This window comes from Leptinotarsa decemlineata, unplaced genomic scaffold, assembly GCF_025532065.1.
Source record: "Leptinotarsa decemlineata unplaced genomic scaffold, Ldec_3_MD MMD2_tig00001719_RagTag_RagTag, whole genome shotgun sequence".
Classification (NCBI taxonomy): Eukaryota; Metazoa; Arthropoda; class Insecta; order Coleoptera; family Chrysomelidae; genus Leptinotarsa; species Leptinotarsa decemlineata.
In genome coordinates this window covers 7823716-7842282 of record NW_027412569.1, presented here as the reverse complement: position 1 = coordinate 7842282, position 18567 = coordinate 7823716, and the positions used below count along the sequence as shown (strand labels likewise).

The 18567-nt window shown below is 36.5% G+C and overlaps 1 protein-coding gene across 1 annotated transcript; it reads left to right on the top strand.

The window, feature by feature from the left end:
* The first annotated feature begins 7036 nt into the window (after positions 1-7036).
* On the top strand, positions 7037-14188 carry LOC141482712 (uncharacterized). Its single transcript, XM_074176398.1, has 2 exons — positions 7037-13267; positions 13331-14188. The coding sequence occupies exons 1-2, from the start codon at positions 13116-13118 to the stop codon at positions 14040-14042; spliced, it is 864 nt and encodes a 287-aa protein (XP_074032499.1). The 5' UTR covers positions 7037-13115; the 3' UTR covers positions 14043-14188.
* Positions 14189-18567: the final 4379 nt, after the last annotated feature.

Sequence of the window (18567 nt, the reverse complement as noted above, 5' to 3'; positions counted from 1 at the left end):
GCTTATAATCAAATTCAAGCGCTTGGTATAGGAGGGAATATTTTACAAGTAATCAATAGCTTCTAGTAGAACTCTGTAAAATACGGAGATACAATATCTACGCCCATTCAAGTTCCATCAAGGGTACCTCAGGAATCCCATATGGGCCCACTGCTGTCAACTTGTGTGTATCGGACATTATAATTTGTTCTTATGATTGCTGATGATCTCAAACTTTATCGAGCAATTACTTGCTGGGAAGATGCTGAATTAGTTCAAAAAGATCTCGAAGCATCTTCCATGTGGTGTAGAAATAATTTGTTAGAGGTAAACATGGATAAGTGTCAAATCATTACGTTCGCTGAAATTAGGAGTCCAATATTCCTTGAATATAAATTGAATGATATAGCTCTTAAAAGAGAAACATTTATTCGCGATATGGGAGTTGAATTTGATAACGAAATTCATTTTAATCTTCATGTATCAGAAATTATTCAATTAAAACAAAAAAAAATTATAGTGTGCTTTCGTAAGTTATATTCTTGAATATTGTTCGGTTATATGGAATCCATTCTATAATGTAAATATCGATTTGATTGAGTACAGTCAACTCTTTTATTGGAAGATAGGAGAATTTTTATTAACTTGAGTTTCCTCTTCAAATTAATAAATAGTGAGATAAAATGCCCAGAACTACTTCAACCAATAACTTTTCGTATGAAACAAGAAGATACGAGAAATCCTGACATTTTTCATATACATTTTTTCCACACATTTTTTGAAGCTGAGAAATCAATATCATAATAACTTAGATTTGTTTAATGTATCACTTCAGGTCTTTAAAAATCAATTGAAAAAGCTATAGCATTTTCGAAGCTTTTCTTCGCCTTAACATTTCCTTTGTGAGTACCGGCTTTGTTACAAATATTTTGTATTTCACACTTTGATGAATATTTTGTAAAATTGTAAATTGTAATGTAGACATCAGACATGAGCATTCAAGAATACTTTGTAGTCCCTCACACTTTGTTAAATATGTTTTTGAAAATTGGCTTTGCCGTTGAATAAATAAATAAATGAATATTCAAAGTTCTCCACTATATTTATGAAAGTTTTCTTTATTCTTAGAATATTTACATGATAATAATAATAACAATTTTATTAGTCTCAAGAAACACACAGTTTTTAGACACGTCAATACAATTTCTGAAATATGTTTGAGAGGATAAGATTCGTCAATATAGTTTCTAAAAAATGCTTGTAGATAAATTAGAGTTACATAAAAATGCAAGTTAAGAAGATAAAATATATTACATATTATATGTATTCAAAGTTGAGTGAAAGTTCGGGAGGTGACCACAAAAGTGTCTCTTTCTTCTTGAATAACTTCGAAAAATTGATCAATGCCATATAAAGGATGTTTGGTAAATATTTTCTTCAATAAGTTTTTGAATCTTCTGAATGGCAAGTTACGAAATTCGACAGATAAGGCATTGTATAGGTCAATTCCTATATTATATGTTCTTTTCAACCTATTAGCTGTAGAAATAAGGTTTCATTTATTTCTTGTTTCATGTTGGTGTATATCCTTGTGAGCAACTTTATTCATCAAGTTTTGTTGAACAAGAAGCATATTTTCATAGACAATAACTGAGTATAGGGTCATTATTTCAAGTTTTGCAAATATTGGTTCACACTTTTCATCATAATTGGCAAAGATTATGCTTCTTAGTGCAGATTTTTGAATGACAAATATTCTATTGAGATATACCTTTGATGCATTATTCCAATTGATTATACCATACCTAAGGACTGAATGAAAAAGTGAATCATATGTTGCAAGTGCCGCACTTTGATTTACTATTTTTTTCAATTCTTCTGATAGCAAGAACTGTCTTGGTAAGTTTGCTCCATTTCAGGTTGGAATCTATTTGTACTCCCAAAAATTTGGTAGAATTTTAGTTATCTCGATTTAAGCAAATTGTTTCAAAAGTTAGAGTTTCTGTTTTTCGTTCATTGAGAATGAAGTCATTTGGTGTGAACCATGATCGAGATTTCTCTAATATGTCAGTATGGATCATATGAGGATCATCTATTTGCTCAAGATTGCATCATCTGCATACAATATAGTTTCTATGTCTGACGAGTTCATCACGTGAGGCAGGTCGTTGATATAGATTAGAAATAGAAGTGGGTCCAATATTGATCCTTGTGGCACTCCTCTTGATATTTTTCTTTTTTCACTTTTGGTATTTCCTAGATCAACAATTTGATATCTTTCGTTAAGGTAAGACTTCATCATGTCCAGGCATACCCCTCTCACTCCGTAGAAATCTAATCGAGAACACACTGTATTCATTTTCTTGAATTTCAGTTAATACTTCAATAGTATTATCTAGTCAAGTAATTGTCAATTGTTATGGTGTAAGATAAATGGGGAACATCAGTTCCAATTTTATTCAGTATATCAATTATGGTAGTGATATCGTTAGTGTCAAAATAATAGAACCCATCATTCTTCCACAAATATTTCTCCAACAAAAGGCGTATTTTCGACGATCGATTGGTCTTTCTTTGTAGCCTGCGGCACCCTGCTAGTGCCCTTCAAATGAAGGATGGTTCGAACATATAATTATTTTCCTGTAATTTGTGTGTATGTGTACCATACATATATGGCATTCAGATAAATTACTCTAGAAAAATGCATACGAGAATGCCGGTATGTGATTCAAGCTGTTTAATGTGAACATCCCACAGGTGTTCGACTGAATGTGTCACTGGAATGTCTGTCTGTCTTTGCTGCCAGGGAAGGACTAGGTATGATCATGATTCGCAGCGAATATTTTGATTGATAGATGTTTTTTATTTTGGCAAAAATTAAGCTGTTTCATTTTTGAATATCTGGAAGCTCAGTTCAAGTAGCTTATGATGAACTAGAATATTGCGTATTTCATCAGTTCGGACTTCCATTATCTAATATAATATAAATTGATTTGAAAACCCTGAATAAAATAAAAATAATCAAAAAGATTAACCGAAAATAACAATTTTATTAAACAAAATACTGAAATTACAAAGAAATAACATACAAAATACATAAAAAAATAAAAAATAAAAAAATTTAAATATTAATAAAAGCTGAAAAATAAAAGTTAAAAAATATTATTAACAAAAGATGAAAAATTGAAATTTAAAGAATTCAAACCAAGTTATGTCACGACGAGATCTGACTATTTATAGGTCATTCAAGTGCTTTCACCTATCTCCTCTTTACTGTTTCCGCTACATTGGTTATAGCGGGAGATTACCGTTTGGCGGAAATTGGTCGTTTTTCGCTTGATTAGAAGTTTCCATAATGTTACGTATCTCTACGCTAGCTTGACTAAATTCGTTGTTGGACAACATATACGCGCCTTCTTTGATCAAAAATCAGCAGTCGCCCATCATATTTTGCAACAAAACCATTTCATAGACTTCAGTTCATTAAGATTAGTGAGACAAGTTAACAACAACAGGCAACTAGATGCCTATGAGAGTGTAGAAATAAGTAAACACAATAATATTATGAATAACGATAACGGACCTATACCAAAGAACATACTATATAGCTTGTTGAAATAAAATAATGTTGTTGGGTTTACTGATTACTACATAAGGACACATTGCAAAAATAAATTTGGATAGGCAATATTGTGAAATTAATTTTTATATTGCTGAAAATTGTTTTATATAAACATATATTGTAAAATAATAGATAAGGCAAAATTGAATAATTCAATTTAGGTTGGTATACCTATATGGGTGGTACACCTGGATGGTTTACCTGTATGGGATACCAAATAGCATAAATATGGTTAGCTCGCATTAGTTTCTAGTTTTAATATTCCTCTTTGAAGATGATCACTTGGTGATCGAAACATTTGTCGAGGTGTTAAAAATAACGATTTGGTGTTGGGAAAAAACTCCAGTAATACCCACTATTATGGTATATAATTTATTTCATGATTTTCGTTATATGTCCATACCTTCAATCTCACATAATAAATACTAGAAAAACAAACCTCTTTTCGTGAGCAACCCACAGTTCGACACTAGACACAAATTCTCCACAAATACAAAACCACCACTTACAACGACTCACTCAATAATAATATTCCATGCCTCAATTTGGCTCGTTTGGTAAACGTCTCAGAGTATATCCTGCATATGCTGTTGGCGGCAGTTGTATCGTCAACAGCATATGCAGAAATAACTTCAGTGAAGAATCCTACACTGACACCTGTCGGATATAATCTAACACTCTTCGTGGTATTATTCAGGGGAGTAGTTGTTTTCTGAAAGGTGTCAGTTCATCAACCTGTTGCAATACAACTGCCGCCAACAGCATATGCAGGAATAACTACACTGACATTTGTCGGATATAATCCAACGTCCTTCGTGATATTAGTCAGGGGAGTAGTTGTTTTCTGAAAGGTGTCAGTTCATCAACCAGTTGCAATACAACTGCCGCCAACAACATATGCAGGAATAACTACACTGACATTTGTCGGATATAATCCAACGCCCTTCGTGGTATTAGTCAGGGGAGTAGTTGTTTTCTGAAAGGTGTCAGTTCATCAACCTGTTGCAATACAACTGCCGCCAACAGCATATGCAGGAATAACTACACTGACATTTGTCGGATATAATCCAACGTCCTTCGTGATATCAGTCAGGGGAGTAGTTGTTTTCTGAAAGGTGTCAGTTCATCAACCTGTTGCAATACAACTGCCGCCAACAGCATATGCAGGAATAACTACACTGACATTTGTCGGATATAATCCAACGTCCTTCGTGGTATTAGTCAGGGGAGTAGTTGTTTTCTGATAGTTGTCAGTCCATTATCCTACAGTGCAGGGAGTTGAGAGTGGCCTGAAAGAATTGTTCTTTTAGTTTATTTGTTTTATAGTCAGTCTTGAAGTATGCCCACTGACTATATGTGGAAAATCTTGTTTTTCAAATATTTTAATAATTCTCAACTTCTAGACGTTGACGAATATCATTGAATCCTTGAATTTTTGCGGATTATCGCGTATGGTCTGTGATTTTTTCGAGGAAAGAATGCCGTGAACCGTCAGCTGTGAAATATGTCAGATCGATAGCCGAAGATGAATCATCGCCGATTAATCTCCCAAATCCCATTCGCCTTTGGACGACCGAAGGCATTATTCCACTCGACTTGTATCGTCCTGAAAGGACTCTCAAGACGTTGCAGGTAGCAGAATCCAGCTCGACACTTGAACGAGAACACATGAGCAGGTTCGGAGATAAAATCTCGAATGTTTTCATCAAGTAAACGAGTTTTTGTCTCGAACTAATTTGGTCGTAAAGCTGTCAGTTGTGTCTATTGTTTGTGCTATTTTTTCCGATAGGGGGGTCCATTCGGAGGGAATGCTCCGATCAGCAATATTTTAATTGATGTTGAATTGATGTAGCGGTGAAATGTGGAGTTTTTGCTCGATGTCGTTTGATGGATATCTGGCTGTGAAGGAAGGGATCGAATTTATTTCCGAGAAAGTTGAGATATTGATATTGGAAAGATAGATGTAAAGCAACTCTTTCTCCAAGGAGAAAAAAGGCATATAAGCATGTTGATCACTTCAAATTACTGAAAAAAGTGGGAGGAGAATACTTACAAATTAAAAAAGGCAGATAATGTTCAGGAAAGATATATTGTGGATCCGATGAAATCGCGATAATTTTGGAACCAAATACAAATAGAAGTTATACAGTGTGTCTCACTTCTCATGGAAACACCCCCATATCTTCCGTAATATTCGAGGTAGAACGATGAAACTCTCAGGACTGATGGAAATGCTCAAAATGCACCTACCACCTGAATGGGGTTGTCCAAAGTGATATCCACTGTCCGCCACTCGCGGTGGAACACCCCATTTTTACAGTAAACCATATTAGGGGGCAAAATAGGCTCAAAATTCCTTCAGATTTGTGATCAGGACTACCAACTTACTACGAATACACTTTTTTCCTGAAAAAATGTCAGTCCTGAAAAATCCGAATTTGTCTCACTTCTTATGGAAACACCCCCATATCTTCCGTAATATTCGAGGTAGAACGATGAAACTCTCAGGACTGATGGAAATGCTCAAAATGCACCTACCACCTGAATGGGGTTGTCCAAAGTGATGTCCACTGTCCGCCACTCGCGGTGGAACACCCCATTTTTACAGTAAACCATATTAGGGGGCAAAATAGGCTCAAAATTCCTTCAGATTCGTGATCAGGAATACCAACTCAGTACGATTACATTTTTTTCCTGAACAAATTTCAGTCCTGAAAAATCCGAATTTGTCTCACTTCTTATGGAAACACCCTCGTATCTTCCGTAATATTCGAGGTGGAACGATGAAACTCTGAGGACTGATGGAAATGTTCAAAATGCACCTACCACCTGAATGAAGTTGGCCAAAGTGATATACACTGTCCGCCACTCTCGATGGAATAATAATAATAATATTTATTCGTTCATAACGATCATAACATGATGACATAGAACAAGTCAATAATAAAAATAAAAAATAAATATGATAGATAAAATAAAATAAAATAAAATAAAATAAAATAAAATCTAAATATATAGATAGAAAACCCCGTTGATTGAAACAGTCGATTATATGATTGAAATCGTAGGTACATCAAAATTAAATATAATTATGAACTGAGCCACATTTGGTAATTGTGTTGGCATTCTAATCAACCCATGAAGGCATTAACCAATTATACATTACATAGGATCTTTCAAATACTCATCAACAGAGTAATAGGCTTTGTCGCTTTGTCAATTAAAAGTTGTTTCACATACTGTTTGAATTCTCTCAGCGACATTTCTCTAACATGAGTTGACAATTTATTAAATAATTTGATACCCATATAAAAAGGACTTGATTCGGTCCTGGCCTGTCTGTGAATTGGTATTTCCAATAAAGTTGTATTTCTTGTACTGTATTTGTTTCTATTCAATGGAGCAAACAATTGTCTGTCTGATTTTACAAAAGTAGTTGTTTACAGCTGATTCTCGGCCTCCCCCCACCACTATGACGTATTAATTGCTTTTTTTATTGGTTGTTGTTTGGTGAAGTTTTTTTGTTGTGCAGTGAAGTCAAGGCGTTGTGACCTTGAAGTGTCTGGTGCATGGATCGTTCAGATTTTTTTTCATATGAGATTTTGTGTGTTTATGTGTGTGTGTGTGTGTGTGTAGGAGAATGCACGGTACAGGGTTTCATCATGTGCTTGTTTGTCTATGTACAAACATACGTCTGCATACTTCGAAGATCCTCCAAGTAATAAATGCTCCATCGGTGTGAGGGTACCAACTTAGTAGTGGAGTGACGTCACAGCAATAACCGTTCAACGGCTAGAGAGCGACATGTTCACTCCACGACGTGTGGCAGAGTAATGCGTATTCATCGGTCTGCCCTCACCTCTCCCGAAGCGATGAAGGTTCGCTCTAGCCCCGCTATCGATGGTGACACAACGGCAGCCGAGGACCGTTTGCCTAGCGTCTACCCTCTCCGAGACCGCAACGACCACTGCTTGCTCGTATATCGACATCTGTTATCGCATTCAGTTGGGAGGTAATCTTGGCGCATGTAGTTGAGAAGTGGGGTTGGCTATGACGTCTTGACAGGTCCTATCAGAGTGTATTTAAGAAGCGTACGAGTGTTGGCTATGTCAGTTTACATCAAGTGAGTTAGTGAGAACTATTATATAAAATGTATTCCTGTGACTGTGGTAAATCTTTCACTCGTAGTGATAATCTTCGTCGGCATCAGCTCCAGAGTTGCCAAGGAGGGCCTGCAGTGAAACGGGTGAGAGTGGATAATGCAACACCTATGTATACGTGCAATTGTTGTAATGTGACAATTCCTATGAGCCAAGTGAATTCTCACCGAAGAATCATGAGTCATAAAAATAATGCATGTGTTCAATTGTCTGACGGTGTTCAAATTATAACGAATGCATTCAATTGCCGCATTGCTACATACAGGGTGGAGAGTTCGATTGTAACCAGTGACTACATGTCATTTTTCAATAAGATTAGGCAGAAGGTCATTGAATTACTGGAATCAGCCATCAGGATCCATAAAAGCATCAAGGTGAATATGGAAGTTTTTGGGAATTATATTCTTCAGACTGATGATTCGAGGGACACGAAGTCATTTAATTCCCAAAATAAAATAGTGGACCAATCTTCAGATTTGAATGCTGTTTTTGATGGATTCCGTGATGTAATTGTGGCTCAAACGACTGAGTTCCAGGATCGTGACTCAGGTATTTATTTTTTAAAAATTTCAATAAGATTGAATAGTAATATTTTTTTTTTTTATAATTCAGGTTGGACTTGTGAAAAAATATTGTTTCTCGAGGTCAACATTAATAAATACAGTCCACTGGAAGGACGTTCATATGTGAAGCTGCCTCAATGTATTCAATGGAAGAAAGCTGTTGTGAATGTTCGTAATGAAGATCAATATTGTTTTGCTTGGGCTATAACATCAGCATTATATCCTGCAGATAGTCGAGTGTCCGAACTTACGTCATATCCACATTTTTCCACTGTTTTAGATGTCACAGGTATGGATTTTCCGGTTAAAGTTAATAATAAGAGTATCGAAATATTCGAAGATAGGAATGATATTTCAATTAATGTTTACGGTTTAGAGAGTACATTTGAGAAGGGTAAAATGAAGTATGAAGTGATTGGTCTATTGCGATACTCACAGAGAAGACTCCGGAGACATGTCAATTTGTTGTTTATAACTGATGACTCCGGTAATGGTCACTATTGTTGGATCAAAGATCTTTCAAGATTAGTTTCTAATCAACTATCAGCTCATAGACAGAAAAAATATTTTTGTGACGGATGTTTGATATATTTTTCTGATGAGAGATTGCTTTTACGTCATAATATGTATGATTGTAATCACATTAGTACCACAACACCAACTACTAATTTAAAGATCAATAAATATGGTAGAATGGTTGCGGAAAATAAACTAATGTTTGAAAACTTTGAGAGGCAAATGAGGGTGCCATTTGTAGTGTATGCTGATTTTGAATCAGTGCTTAAACCGATTCATGTGAATGAGCCAAATCCTGGAAGTTCATACACGATTAAAACATTCAAACATGCCCCATATTCATTTGCTTATTTGATAAAGTGTTCATATAATGATGATTTGACAAAATTTGTTACATATAGGGGTGTAGATGCAGCTCAGAAATTTGTGAGTAGCATTGAAGATGATTTGAAAGAGATACATGAAAATCATCTCAGAAACCCTAAACCAATGGATACACAAACTGTCGAAGAAGAAGAACAGTTTGTTGCAGCCAGAACTTGTGGTATATGTAATAAAGCATTTACTGATGGTGACGTCAAAGTAAGAGATCATTGTCATGTCACAGGAAAGAAAAGATCACATGCCGCTCACTCGAAATGTAATTTAAATTTCAAAATACCAAACTTCATACCTATCATTTTTCATAATTTAAGTGGTTATGATTGTCATTTATTCATAAAAGAATTGTATAGGAATAAAGAGAAAGTTGATGTTATCCCGCAAACTAAAGAGAAATATATATCTTTCACGAAGCATCTCTTTACACACAGCTATACCGATAAAGATGGTGTGGTTAGGAAGAATTATCTCAAAATGAGATTTATCGATAGTTATAAATTTATGACTAATTCGTTGGAGAAGTTGGGTGCAAACTTGACCTCCGATCAATGTTTGGAGATGCACAAACATTTCCCACAAATTGAGAAATTCAATTTGATGAGACAGAAAGGTGTATTTCCATATAGTTTTGTTGATGACATTGACAAATTGAATTATCCATTACTTCCGACAAAAAATCAGTTTTATGACACACTCAATTGTGAACATATATCGGAAACTGATTATGATAGGGCTAGAAAAGTTTGGAATTTATTCGAGTGTCAGAATTTGGGGGAATACTCTGATTTGTATTTGAAGTCGGATGTATTGCTACTATGTGATATTTTTGAAAATTTCCGCACCACAAGTTTAGAGATATATAACTTAGATCCGGCACAATATTACACTGCACCTGGATTATCATGGGATGCCATGTTGAAGTTCACTAATGTTGAATTGGAATTACTAACTGACATTGATATGATTCACTTTTTTCAAAAAGGTATACGAGGTGGAATTAGTCAATGTAGCGAGAGGAAACATATAGCAAATAATAGATTTTTACCCAATTATAATCCCAATGAACCTTCCACATTCATTACATATTTAGATGCAACAAATCTATACGGTCACAGTATGTCACAACCTCTACCAACAAGTGAATTCACATGGTTGACACCAAATGAAATTCTTAATCTTGATGTGATGGATGTGAGTACTGATAGTCCGTATGGGTATGTATTTGAAGTGGACATTCATTATCCACAAGAGTTGCATGATAAACATTCTGACCTTCCATTTTTAGTCGAAAAAATAATACCACCTCGTACACAATCGAAAATTCCCAAATTAATTCCAAATTTGAATGATAAAAGAAAATATATTGTTCATTATAGGAATCTACAGCAAGCTGTCAAAAATGGATTGATTGTAATGAATACACATAGAGTATTGAAATTCAAACAATCATGCTGGATGAAACCCTATATAGATCTTAATACTGAAATGCGTAATAGGTCTAACAACAAATCTGTTAAAGATTTCTATAAACTAATGAATAATGCGGTGTATGGAAAGACAATGGAGAATGTAGATAATCGAATTGATGTTAGACTCGTTACACATTGGGAAAATATAAAGAAAAATATAGGTGCCAGCACTCTCATAGCCAAACCAAATTTCAAAAATTGTTCAATTTTCACTGATAATTTCGTTGCCATTCAATTGGGTAGAGTGAAGGTTCATTACGATAAACCATTATATTTGGGATTTTCCATATTAGAATTATCTAAAACAGTCATGTATGACTTTTTCTATGGATGCATCAAACAACACTTTGATGAAAATGTCTCTTTACTTTACACAGATACCGACTCGCTCATTCTTAAAGTAAACACAGAAAATTTTTATGAATTCATAAAAACTAACATAAGTAGATTTGATACATCCAATTACAGTATAGTTAACCAATTCAATATTCCAGTAACAAGTTCAGTCTTGGGTAACTTCAAAGATGAATTTCCAAATGATCCAATCATGAGTTTTTATGGTACAGGTGCTAAAGCATATTATGTGAAATCTGTTGATGGTGAATTTAAGAAAGCCAAAGGGGTTAAACGATCTGTAATAAAGAATGAATTGACATGCGAAGATTATCAAAAAATCGTCGAACAAGGTGGTATGATATTCAGAAAGATGAATTCATTTAGAAGCGTGTTACATGATATGTATACTGAATTAAAAAATAAAGTTGCATTATCATATCACGACGATAAACGATTTATCATTCCGAATACTACCCACACTCTTCCTTGGGGTCATAATGATATTGAATTTTATGAAAACGATCCAAATGAGAACATTCGTTGGATAAGTAATATTATTCAACAATCACAATCTCAGGAGACTCCATTGGATCAATTGATTAATTTATTATCTGCCGAGATCAATGATTGAAATATCATTCAATATCTTCAAAACCGGAAAATTCAATATTGATATTTATGTAGTCATTTATAATTAATAATATATGATAGAAGTAATGTGATATTAATGTATTATGTATGTATGTATATGTATTACTGTAATGAATATAAAATGATTAAAATTTTATTTGTATTATTTCTATTTCCCTAATCAATTACTGCAATATATAGTATAATGTAAATGACAGAAATATCAGTTTGAAGAGAATCATCGTAGAGTGCACAATGTCTAAAACAATCGATAAGTTTGGTAGAAAAAGAAAATGGGGTGGTAATGTCATTCGAGGTCCTCCTGGGAATGGTTTTAAATTAACAAAAGATGGTCATTATGACATGCAAAGGAAAATATTGAAAAATACAAGTGAACCAATTGACAAGAGTGATTGTGTAACTGTATCATATCTTGAGGGGGAAATTAATGGAGCAAAGGAAGTTATACTTCTAGCCCTACAAGCTGCAATACAATCCACAATAGGCAATATTGCTCGGGACGCCCGGCAAGCATTTGACGATGAAATTGCAGAGGCTCGGATAACTTTCACTCGTAAATTTGACAAACTTACAAGTGATGTAGACATAAAAATGTCTGACATAACAGCGTCTACAAATAAAAAATTTGATGCTATGTCAAACATAACAGGGACTACAATGAAAAAGTATGATGTACTGGAACAGAGAGTTGAAGTATTGGAGAAAAACCATAAAGAAGTTTTGGAGAGAAACTATAAAGTCAGGCCATCATCATCAGGTGGACTGGGATATCCAGGACTGAACATTAATCCAAATCATAGAATAATACAACCAAAACCAAAACCAACTGATGATGTATTAATGGAACCAACATGGTGAATGTATTCCCTCGTTAGGTTAGGTTAATAGTTACGTTAGGTTAGCTGCATAGTTACGTTAGGTTAGGTGTTAGGTTAGTATTCCCTCGTTAGGTTAGGTTAGGTTAATAGTTACTGTAGGTTAGGTTAGGTTAGGTTAGGTTAGGTTAGGTTAGGTTAGGTTAGGTGTTCGGTTGCATAGCGGTAGGTTAGCGTACTAGGTTAGGTTACGTTAATACATACGATAGGTTAGGTGTTCGGTTGCATAGCGGTAGGTTAGCGTACTAGGTTAGGTTACGTTAATACGTTAGGTTAGGTGTTCGGTTGCATATTATGTTACGAACGCGCGCGCGAAGAGGGCGTAGATGTCTCTCCAGATGTCCCGCCTACCTGGGGCCGGAGGCCCCACCCACCTGGGCGGAGCCCAGGCAGTGGGCGTGGCCCGTTAGGGCCACGCCCCCCCCCGTCGCCACCAACTTTTCGGATACCCCGCCCCTTTCCGAAGCCCCGCCCCCTTTCCGAAGCCCCGCCCCTCCCCTCCCCGAAGCCCCGCCCCCCCGACTCCCAACATTTGCGCATGTACACCCCTACCCTCATCGCGCATGTGCGCTCCCACCATTTTCCCACCGCTCACGCATCGAAGTCGATACCCTCCGGAGAGCACTCCACAACATTCAGTTCGAGAAGTCATCTCATCGAGAGCAGTCCACTCCACAACAAGGCAGTACGTTCCAACGACCAACTTGATATTTGAGTAAGTACATTAGGAATGTTATTTTTTATATCAACTAACTTTGTATTATTTCTTCTTTTTCAGAATGGCAACCAATACACAGGAGGTGAATAATGCTGTGGCGTCTATTCTGCCGGTGTCCGCTGACCAGGAGGAGGCAGCATCTTCGAGAGCGGTGACGGTTGACCAGCCAACCACTTCGCGTTCGCGAGTTAGGTGCAGATCTTCTAGCCCTGACTTATTCGAGGAGGAGGAGGAAGTCAGGGCTGTGAAGAAGGTTTGCCAACGACCTGCAGCAAAGGTTGGTCCTATTTCAAAGTACCGAGCTACTTGCAATAGGACTAATCCTTATGCAGGTAGTTTTTCGACCTCTCGTAAGAGGGCCTCCACACCAGCAGCAGCACCAGCAGCAGTGGAAATTCCGAGGAGTCCTTCTCCGGAGTTGGTGATATTGTCGCCGTTGGTGACGCGACTACCACCGCTGCCAGCGACACCGGCGGATCCTGAGGTGTTGGTGCCACAGCCTATCGGAGAGGTTAGTGAAAAGATGAGTGTTTTTCTGCAGAGATGCAAGAAAGCAGAACGAGCTGCCCGATCTAGCGAGGCCGCGTTGGTTACCATGAAGCGACAAATGGCTGAAATGGATAACCGACGGAGGGAACTCCAAAAGGAAATGGCCGAAATAGATCGGAAGTATGCATCTCTGCAGGAAAGGTGTAAAGCAGAGACCTCTTCGATAAAGCTGTACAAAAAAATAGTGACAGTTATGGACACTCTTTTTGTAGATGAAGTGTAAATATAATATTAGTTTTAGGTTAGTTAGGAGTATTTAATTATGGTAGTTTTAAGTTTATATTTGTTAAGTTTATATTGAATAAAGGAAAAGGAAGTGAAATAAAGGGTGTACACTGTTTTTTGGTTTGGTACACATTGAACAATGCGATGGTTGGAGCATTTTTCTTCACTTCCTCTTATTATTATTATTATTATTTTTATTTCAATTCCAAGTTCTTCTAGACAAATACCTCACATCAATTTTTGTGTTCTCTAATCACTTGTAAATAATTTCATGTGAAGAAAATTTAAAAAATAAAAAATAGACATGTTTCATAGTGAAATCGACAAGTATATTTCATTTGTATTTTATCCATTCAAGTATCTCTTTCATTGAATATGTCTTATGTCACTTTGCAATTTACCCCTACTCATTGAATATGTCTTATGTCACACTACAATTTACCCCTACTCAATGTTCCACTCCTCTCCCACTCCCTCTCGAAAGTATAAAAGTAGAAATCATCTGATGAAACATTCAGTTGATCAGCTAGCATCGAGATGGAACCCGATTCAACCTCCGAACCCTATAGCTGCCCGGATCAGGGGTACAACTTCAATTACTGGGATAACAGCCAGGTACAGGTTGTCTCTTCCACCACGGAACCCCACAGTCCGCCATACGAATACCGGGATCACGACATCAGGATGCAAGTTCAGCATGTCACTGGCAGTGACGAAGGACACTTGGATGACTCGGAATATCCAGATCCTGACGGATGGTGGGACCCTGCTTATGATGACATTGTCCCAATGAGTAGCGACGACGACGATGATGACGACGACGACTCTGGTGATGATGCTGATGACGAGCTTGACGTTAGACGTCCTCCACCATCCCCTATCCTCATCGAGGATAGTCCTCCGCCATCCCCAATCCTAATCGATGATGATGTCCTCAATTCCGATGATGACATATAATCATCTACTCGTCCATCATTTCCTTTCCTTTCCTTCCACGGAGTACACACTTTTTGGTTGGTGTACACGAGGCACTGCGAGGCTGGGGCAGTGTCTTCCTCCCTTCCTCTCCCTCTTATTAGTTTTTTTTTCCATAATAATCACTAGAATTTCTCCTAATAATCGCTCAGAGTTTCATTCTTGATGTTTTCGAATCTCAAACACTGTTCTACATTTCACCCCCTCCATTTCATTTCTTCCAATATAAATATAGCAACAATCCCAGTTCTATATCATTCTTCCACAATGTCGAGTACAGGACCCATCCAAGTACATGAAATAGATTCAACGTCTGATCATTTGAGTACAACCTTCGCTCAATTTCTGCAGCGAATCTATGATCTTCCTGATGATTTCGCAGAACGAGTGGAACAAGGTATTCAGGACGACATAGATGCTGTTGACGATAATAATGCGGATGATGTGATTAGTATATCATCTGATTCAGCTGATTATGACGACGACGACATCATGAGTATATCATCTGATTCAGATGACTACTATGAGGATGATATCATTAGTATATCATCTGATTCAGATGACGATACCATAATTATTGTTTCTGATGATGAGGAGCGTTAGTCCATATCATTGCATGGATTAATAAAAAAATAACAGCCCTTTTCAGGGCTACAATTAAAGACTGAAACAATAAAAAAAATAGCTCTTTTCAGAGCTACCATTATACTTTCAAACAGAAACAGATTCATACCATTGTTAACATTATGTTAACATTATAATCTCAAACGAAATATATGTATGTGAAAGTATTCATCATTATATGCATATGAATGATTGACAAATGCCAACTTCAACTTTCATTTAAAGTAGTACTCATCATATGCATAGATATTCAATGACTATCAAATTCCAAATTTCGACTTTTCAGTCAAAGTAGTAATTTATTTGTCATATAATGTATAGATATTCAAAGACTAACAAATAGTAATTTATTTGTCATATAATGTATAGATATTCAAAGACTAACAAATTTCCAACTTAGACTTTTATTAGTCAAAGTATTCATTTGTCACATAATCTATGAATACTAATACAACTAACTACTGTTTGTGTGAATAATGTAGCCCTGAAAAGGGCTGTTGTTTTTTTTTTGACCAGTAGGTCCACGGTTATTGTGCCACAGGTTGGACATTATTACATATAATACATGTAGATACTCGGGTGAAGTTTGTTAGTGGCCTCTCGCAAGCTTCACACCAATTCTGTCCCATTTCCATAATTGAGACAGTGTTGTGGGTGTTGACATGGGCATACCACCCTCCATTATTGTTTCTATGCGAATAAAACCGAAAGCAGCACCAACATAGTTTTTTGTTCTCTCCATCTATTGTGCTGATCAATACGTATGCATCCAATGCACAATACAAATCCAAGGGATCTTCCAGTGTCTCACTGACATTGAGTGTTCGCATACCGATCCTCATAGCACCATCACCTTCAGTTGTGTCAGCTTCTATCCCTTCATCATCTCCTTCTTCATCCATGACCCTCTCAAACTCCATCACGTCATCATCTTCGTCGCTTTGGTTGGCCTCGTTTTCAACTTCGTCTATCTCATCTTCATCGACTCCAACATCTTCTGCTTCAACTATTACTTCCTCTAGCGGAACATTGACATCCTCATCATCTGATTCGTCTATCCAATTGTTTTCATCAACAGCAGCTATTCTATTTATTGCAGCATTTATTTTTGCAGAATTCATCTTGTTGTTGTTTGCTCACAGTTGTAGAGAGTGAATGAATGAACTCTAGGTTTGCAAGTCAACTTATATAGGAGGTGATGCGACTCCCACTTGACTCGTTTAGAGTGGAATAGTAGGAGAAGTTATCCCACTATACTTCCACATGATGTTGATTTGTATAAATAGAGATCGTAGGTATAGGAGAGAGCATTCAGAGTTTCTGTAAGTCATCTCTTTATATTTCTAATCGAATTAGTAAAATGCCGTTTCCAAAAGAGTGGAATGAAAAACCAAAAGTGTGTGTCTACCCAATGATGATTGCAGGGGCTATTGTGTGCTACTTTTGTCAAATAAGTAGACCTAAGGATTCAATCAATCCATGTACTGGTATGTGTAGTGATTGCGTGTTGCGGATTCAACTATCGCCTCCTTCTCATCCACCGAAGCGAACAAAATCGGATTATCGTCAACAACAGTTACAGTGTCTGAAGTGTTCCGAACCTATAATATTTAACAATATAGGTATCTGTAGAAATATTTGTGGTACCTGTGCTGCCGTTCCAACTCCACTGCAACGTTGTTTGCGTTGTGATACATATTCCATGAATTGTTGGAATCATGTATGCAATGCATGTAGAAGTACTTGGGATCTGTGTGAGAAGGTTGGTCAACTCTACCCCAATAGGAGAATCCATTTTTTTCAATGTTGGTGTTTGACGCACGAGCAACAACTATTGAGGAATAGAGTCAAAGAACGTTCCACATCCACAGAGACATATTAACATTTTTCATTTTTTATTATCGTTATTGTCCTCTATTATTAATAAATATATATATATATTTTGAATTTATTTGTATTATTTTCTAACATTTAAAAATACATGCATGCAACACAAAGTTTTCCTCTTAAATGACAAAGATTGTTACATGCGTGAATAGTTTAGTGAGAGAGCGCATGTGCCAGTTGATGAAAGAGCGCATGCGCTAGTTTATTTTCTTCTATAAATGGTGAGGTCTCAGTAACATCATCACCTTTCCTATCCACATTCTATTGCTATCACATATCATTCCTCAGACCTTAATAATCATGAGCTCTATGCCGCTATTGATTGCTGAAGATGGTTCACCACTTGTTGATATCGATCAGACTGATTTTGAAAATATTCCAGTATTACATTTATCGAGTCAAGATTCGATAAATGATTTTGATATTAACGACTTCGTTAACTTTGCAGATGTGCCAGAACCAAATGAGCAAATTATTATTGAAAATCCGATCGTTTCGCAATTATCATCACTCAAACACTCTTCATCTACCCTTCCTCTTGGTGTTGATAAGAAATCTAGAACAATCAAGAGGAAGGTTACTAAGGCATCTTCATCGATTGTCACTGACTTCAAAGAAAAGAAAGAATCCAAAAGTGTTGTGCGACAGAAAAAACCCGCAACGAAAAGTGACAGATCGAAGAGGAAGCCAAAAGGTACTCCTAAAGAAATGAAGAGTGATTTGAAAGCTGAACCGCTATCTTCTTTCAGTCCCCTCCATCGGTTTGGGGAAATGAAAAGGAAAGCAAAATGCCGTCTTGTAAAGGCACAGATGACTATTGCTGAACTTGAAAAGAGTGAGCGAGCTATTAATGCTAATAATGAAACTCTTGAAGCATTAGATGCCAAGATTGCATTAGCGAAGGTTGAATTGGCTAGAATGTCTAAAGATGCTGATGAACTCCGTTCAAAAATTGGTAAAGATAAGCAATTCCATCAACGTTCGAGAATGCAAGCTCAGGCTGAGCTTGAGGAGTCGACTAAGCTTTATGAGACAGC